At 35.3% G+C, this 7,083-nt stretch overlaps 1 protein-coding gene across 1 annotated transcript in view; it reads right to left on the bottom strand.

The window, feature by feature from the left end:
- LOC113784242 (uncharacterized) overlaps positions 1 to 5,952 on the bottom strand; it is an 11,638-nt gene extending 5,686 nt beyond the window's left edge. Inside the window, exon 1 of the mRNA XM_027330388.2 lies at positions 5,592 to 5,952. Within this exon, the coding sequence (XP_027186189.2) occupies positions 5,592 to 5,952 (361 nt within the window). The remainder of the gene's footprint in view (positions 1 to 5,591) is intronic.
- Positions 5,953 to 7,083: the final 1,131 nt, after the last annotated feature.

Raw genomic sequence — 7,083 nt, 5'->3', positions numbered from 1 at the left:
TAATGAGGGTTACGTATTTCAATGAAAATATATTGTGTGCAATGGGAGAGATGATCTTGGATGGAAATAAGGTTCGAAATGAAGGAGATGATCGTGGACATAAGGTTCGTAATGGACGGGATGATAGGGTTTGCAAAAGAAGAGAAGAATGATGAAGGTTGAGATGATAGTGAAGTTTACGTAATGAAGAGGAAACTGAAGCGGTTACTGTTATATATACGTAACCCTTTTACATCGCTTTTTTATAACCCTTTTACAGCGCTTGTTTGAAAAGCGCTCTAAAAGGCGTCTTTATTTCAATTTTTAAAAGGCTCTTTTACAGCGCTTCTCCCAATAAGCGCTGTAAAAGACCTCCGTGTTTTATTATGTTATATGAATGTTTTTTTTAAAGCCTTTTACAGCGCTTTTTCAAATAAGCGCTGTAAAGGCTCTCATTATGTTAATTTTAAAAGGCTCTTTTACAGCGCTTATTTGTAAAAGCGCTGTAAAAGACCTCCTTGTTTTATTATGGTATATGAATGTTTTTTTTAAAGCCTGTTACAACGCTTTTTTAAATAAGCGCTGTAAAAGGCCTCATTGTTTTATTACAGCGCTTCTCTTCCTCCTCACCAAACTCTTCTCATTTTATGCATCTTCTTCACAAACATCAAAGCTTACTCTCTCACAATTCAATCTCCACCTCAACACCCTTTTTTCTGAACTGAACTGAATATAAATTAGTAATTTACATGAACTGAACTGAACAGAGAGATTCTCATTTCTAATAATTCATCATCTCCTAAAGTATTGTGATAAAAGGCTTTAAAAATAACATTCATCAGACACCTATGCGTACAAGGTGTTTGAAGAAAATCTTGTTAGATAAGGTCCTGTTAGGTGTCTGATGAATGTTATTTTTAAAGCCTTTTACAGCGCTTTTTCAAATAAACGTTGTAAAATGTCTCTTTATTTTATTTTTGTCTTTGGTTTATTTGGGTTGGGATTACATTAAAAACATTGTTATCATTGTTTATTGGATTAAAAACATTGTTATCATTGTCTTTATCACAATACTTTAGGAGATGATGAATTATTAGAAATGAGAACTTCTGAAGAATCTATATATATATGCACTGAACAAAAGAGAATCTTTCTATTCAGTTTAGTTCAGTTCATGTAAATTACTAATTTATATTCAGTTCAGTTCATGTAAATCAAGCTAAATATAAAACACTCATTGTTACATGAACTTGGTATAAAACACTCAAATCAAGCTAAATATAAGCAGAAAATAAATTAATCAGAACTTAGTATAAAACACTCAATTCAGATTACATGCATATTTACAATAACACAGTTCAGATTACATGCATAGCTTATATAAAACAATTAAACATATACATTAAGATGCCCTTCTTCTTTTCCTGGTGACATTCACATTTGTTTGTCCATTTACAATACGAAACGATGGATTAATCCAAATTCCCTCATCATGATCATCTCTAAGATATAAACCATCATCAGTTGAATCAATTTCATGTGGTTGTTGTGATGTTGCAAATAAAAGATCATTACCAACATCTTCATCATTATTGTTATCATCACTTATTTTATTGGTCGATAGGACAACAGACCATTTAGTATAAAACATCAAATCAAGCTAAATATAAGCAGAAAATAAATTAATCAGAACTTAGTATAAAACACTCAATTCAGATTACATGCATATTTACAATAACACAGTTCAGATTACATGCATGGCTTATATAAAATAAATAAACATGTACATTAAGATACCCTTCTTCTTTTCCTGGTGGGATTCACATTTGTTTGTCCATTTACATTACGAAACGATGGATTCCAAATTCCCTCATCATGATCATCTCTAAGATATAAACCATCATCAGTTGAATGAATTTCATGTGGTTGTTGTTATCATCACTTATTTTATTGGTCGATAGGACAACAGACCATTTATCATCAGAAGGATCAGTGACATAAAACACTTGTTGAGCTTGCGACGCTAAAATAAAAGGCTCGTCTTTGTATCCCACCCTATTAAAATCGACAAGCAAGAATCCTGACTCATCAATCCGAACGCCATTATTATTATCGACCCACTTGCAACCAAATATGGGAACACGAAACATTGTGTAGTCTAACTCCCATATGCGCTCGATAACCCCAAAATATGATAGATTTGCATATATTGAGTTTTTGTCTTTTGCACTTGAGACATGCATCGCTTCAGCTACGAGAATGACTCCGCTATTTTGCATAGTGGTCTGATCATCTTGTTGTTTGGTATAAAATGTGTAGCCGTTAATAACATAACCAGTGTAAGAAAAGACATGTAAGCTCGGACCATTTGCTAGCCACCTCAATCTATTTGAAATTGATCCGGGGTCTATATCAAATTTTGACATTATGTGATTTTTTAACCATGTTATAAAACTTCGATTGTGCTCTCGAGTTATCCAATTTTGATTCCTATTCATGTTCAAACGAGATAACTGATCCATGTGTATTGTAACATACGGTTGAACCTCATCATCATTGTGCAGAACATACAATTGTGACTGCTCCCATTCTGTCCTTGATATAGTCAGTAGTCTCCTTCCAGTTATCCCTTCTCCTGATAGTCTTCCCGAATGACGAGACATGGGAAGCCCTATGGATTCAACATTGGACAGATATTCAGTACAAAATTCAGCAGCCTCTTCAACAATGTATCGTTCAGCAATACAACCTTCTGGTCGACTTCTACTTTTTACGTACCCTTTTAATATTTTCATATATCGTTCTATCGGATACATCCATCTCATATAAGCTGGCCCACAAAGTTGTGTCTCCTTAACCAGATGAACAGTAAGGTGAACCATTATATCAAAAAACGATGGTGGGAAATACATTTCAAGCTCACACAAAGTAACAACAATTTCCCTCTGCAATGTCGGTAATTTCTGAGGGTCGATCACTTTACTACAAATTTCCCTGAAGAAGAAACATAATCTAGTTAAGGCTAGTCGAACTTTTTCAGGTAAAATGGAACGTATACCTATTGGTAGCAAATGCTCCATTATAATATGACAATCATGGGTCTTCAAACCTTTTAACTTGAGGTCTTTCATACAAACCAAATTTTTAATGTTCGAAGAGTATCCTTCTGGAACTTTAACTTCGTGTAGAAATTTACATAAAACAATTTTTTCCTTTCTAGATAGAGTATGAGCGGCTGGAGGTAGATATGTGCGATTTCCTTTCTTTACTGGAGCCAGTTCATTTCTTATTCCCATATCGACCAAGTCCAATCTTGCATTGACGCCATCTTTAGACTTTCCTGGAACATTGAGTAACGTACCAATAACACTTTCAAATACATTTTTTTCAATATGCATCACATCGAGGAAATGTCTTACATACAATGACTTCCAATATGGCAATTCAAAGAAAATTGACTTTTTCTTCCACCCAGTTTTCACCAGCTCTCCCGCAAAAGGTTTGCCAAATTTATTGGTCAAACCTTGTACTTTTTCAAGTATTTGATATCCAGTCGGTGCTAAAGGAGCTTTACCTTCCTCTGATTTTCCATTGAATGCATTTCTCCACCCACGATACTGATGACTATAAGGTAAAAATCTACGATGTCCAAGAAACACATTCTTCTTACAATGTTTCAACCGCATCCAATTTGTACTCTCTTCACATATAGGACATGCACACTGACCTTTAATGCTATATCCTGATAAATTACCATATGCTGGAAAATCATTAATTGTGCCGAACAACATAGCCCTCAAATTGAAACACTTTTTCCTATACCCATCATAAACTTCCACACCTGTCTCCCACAGAATTTTTAAATCTTCAATTAAAGGAGTCAAGTATACGTCGATATCATTCCCCGGTTGTTTGGGTCCAGAAATTAACAGAGACAACATCATAAACTTACGCTTCATACATAACCATGGAGGTAGGTTATATATTACCAAAATCACAGGCCACGTGCTATGTGAGATGCTTTGAAGACCATGTGGATTCATTCCATCAGTAGAAAGTGCAAGTCTTAGATTTCTTGACTCTATCCCGAATTCAGGATACTCGTGATCAATTTTTGCCCATTGTGGGGAATCTGCAGGGTGTCGAAACATTCCATCTCTAATTCTTTCATCTGCATGCCATGTCAAGTGTTTTGAATCTTCTTCACTGCGATACATGCGCCTAAATCTTGGTATTATAGGAAAATACCACACGACTTTTGCTGGAGTAGATTCTTTCTTCTTATATCGAGAGACATTGCATTTCGGACACGCCTTAAGTAGTTCATATTCGTTTCGAAATAAAATGCAATCGTTAGGACACGCATGAATCCTTTCGTAACTCATTCCAATAGAACACAAAATCCGTTTAGCCTCGTAGGTTCGACTGGGAAGTTCATTATCATCTGGCAACATATCTTTTATGAGTGTTAATAATTCCGTAAAGCTTTTATCAGACCATCCATTACTCGCTTTTAAGTTGTACAACTTTAATATCGCTGACAGTCTTGTGAATTTAGTACAACCATTATATAATTCTTTCTCTGCATCACTCAACAAACTTTCAAACATTTTAGGACAATCTCGAAGATCTTCTTCAACTGCTTTTGCAATCTCATCAACTCGGTCCGGCTCATATGTATCTGTATCGAAATCAGTTGAAGCATATGTAGAACTATTCTCAAAATTAATGTTTCCTTTTTTTTTCTCACCATGTCTTATCCAACATGTGTAGCTTTGATCAATTCCATTACATACTAGATGTCCTTCTAATTCATCTTCTCTAACACGTTTTCCAAAACAACATTTTAAACAAGGACAAACTACTCTATTTGGATCTTTTGCATTCTTCACTGCAAACTCAACAAACTCCTTCACTCCAATTTCATACTCTTTTGACAATCGATTGGCTGAAATCCATTTCCTATCCATATTATACCACCTATATAAATGCAGTAACAAAAATAATAAGCTTTCAAAACATATCAACAAGTTTCAAAAAGAAACCAATATCAACTAACAATTTCAAAACAGAACAGATCATGTGGTATGAGTTTTTGACAATTTTTGACAATTTCAAAACAGAACAGATCATGTGGTATGAGTTTTTGACAATTTTTGACAATTTCAAAACATAACAGATCATGTGTAAAAAATACCTTAGACAACGTAGATGGCCGCACAGTACGTAGAGGATATTAGGGTTCCCAACGTATATAATTATTTGAAAGATGTAGAGGATATGAGGGTTTCCAACGTATATAATTATTTGAAAGATGTATTTTACAGCGCTTGTGAAAAAAGCGCTATAATAGGTAGTTAAATTCAATGAAAGCGCATGTGTTTTACAGCGCTTGTGAAAAAAGCGCTGTAATAGGTAGTTAAATTCAATGAAAGCGCATGTGTTTTACAGCGCTTGTGAAAAAAGCGCTGTAATAGGTAGTTAAATTCAATGAAAGCGCATGTGTTTTACAGCGCTTGTGAAAAAAGCGCTGTAATTTAAAGTAAGGTAATGAGAAATTGGGGTGTTACATTTCTCCCCCTGTTGAAGAAAATTTCGTCCTCGAAATTTACCTGACGGAAATAGTTCTGGATAAGAATCGCGCATCTGGCTTTCGACCTCCCACGTAGCACTTTCACCAGTAGCACCTCCCAAGACAACCTTAACCAATGAAATCGTCTTACCCCTTAATTCTTTGTTCATTTGGTCCTCAATCCGTAGCGGTAAGGTCTCAAAAGTTAGATTCTCTTTTATTTGGACCTTGTTTGACTCAATCACGTACGACGGATCGAAAACGTACTTGCGAAGTTGAGACACATGAAAGACACTATGAGGATTAGAAAGAGACGGAGGCAACGCGATCTGATATGCTATGTTACCGACACGCTTAAGAATTTGGTAAGGTCCTATAAACCGAGGGGTAAGCTTCCGCATTTTTAATGCCCGACTGATGACTCTTCATCATATGCATATTTTCCCACTGTTTTAGTCTTATTTATCCTCAATCATCAGTTAAATTAAGGATTTATTTGATACATTTTGTTGATTTTTGTTCTTTGAGTTAATAAAATGTTTTTTGTTTTTATTTCGTTGATTAAGTAGGAATTTGTCGTAATTTTACATTGCGTTTTGTTTTAGTGCAGTGCTGAATTTTGGTGAAAAATCAACATGACATATGTGGAGTATTTCAGCCATATCTGGAGTTCTAGATGTCCAATTAGTGTCATTCCAAGTGCTAATGAAAGATACGATCCATATCTACAACTTTCATGAAGACACCGGGACCAAAGTCAGAAGCAAAACATGAGAAAAATGCAAAATACATCAGACAGCAGCTGAAATGCGCCTGGAGCGCGTCCTGAGCGCTTGGAGCGCATTTCTCAGCATCAGGCTCTGCCAACGCGCGCTTGGAGCGCGTTTTTCCGCGCCTGGGGCGCGCGACGCGCACCAGTAACCATAAAAACGCAGATTTTTACTGTTTTAGGGATCTTTTTGACTCGGGGGAACTTGGGAGACTTGTGCCCTAGCATAGAAACTCAAAGACGGCCGTTTCTAACGCCATTGAAGCAGTTTTATCAAGAATCATCCATGAATCATTCTTGTAATTCTTCTTTAATCCTTATCTTTTGTATCTCTGTCATGAGTAACTAAACCCTATTTGTTAGGGATGAGTGTAACCAGATGAAACCCTTATTTTTCTGATTTGATTTCTAGTTATATGAATGAGTTTATTGAATTATTTTTCTCATCTCTGTGCTTAATGCTTTTTATTGCTTGATCAACATTAAAATGTTCTACGATTTGTATTTTGAAACGGAAGTGGACTTTACGAATGCTTGAGATGAGAAATTCATGAATTTGTAGTCTAGGGATAGATGCAGGTCATGAAACCAATTAAATTAGTTGCAAAGCAATAATTTACAAGAGAATTTCTATACGGTAATGCTTAATTCTAATCTTAAATCCACTAAGGAATTAGGGGTTACTTTGGAATTAAAGGTTCTGTCACTAAGACATTAGGGCAAGAATAATAAAGAGAATTCGGTAATAATTCAATAAAGGAAT

The sequence above is a fragment of the Cicer arietinum genome, chromosome 6, assembly GCF_000331145.2.
Source record: "Cicer arietinum cultivar CDC Frontier isolate Library 1 chromosome 6, Cicar.CDCFrontier_v2.0, whole genome shotgun sequence".
Lineage (NCBI taxonomy): Eukaryota > Viridiplantae > Streptophyta > Magnoliopsida > Fabales > Fabaceae > Cicer > Cicer arietinum.
Note: the sequence above shows the minus strand (reverse complement) of the source record. Positions and strands in the feature narration are given on the sequence as shown.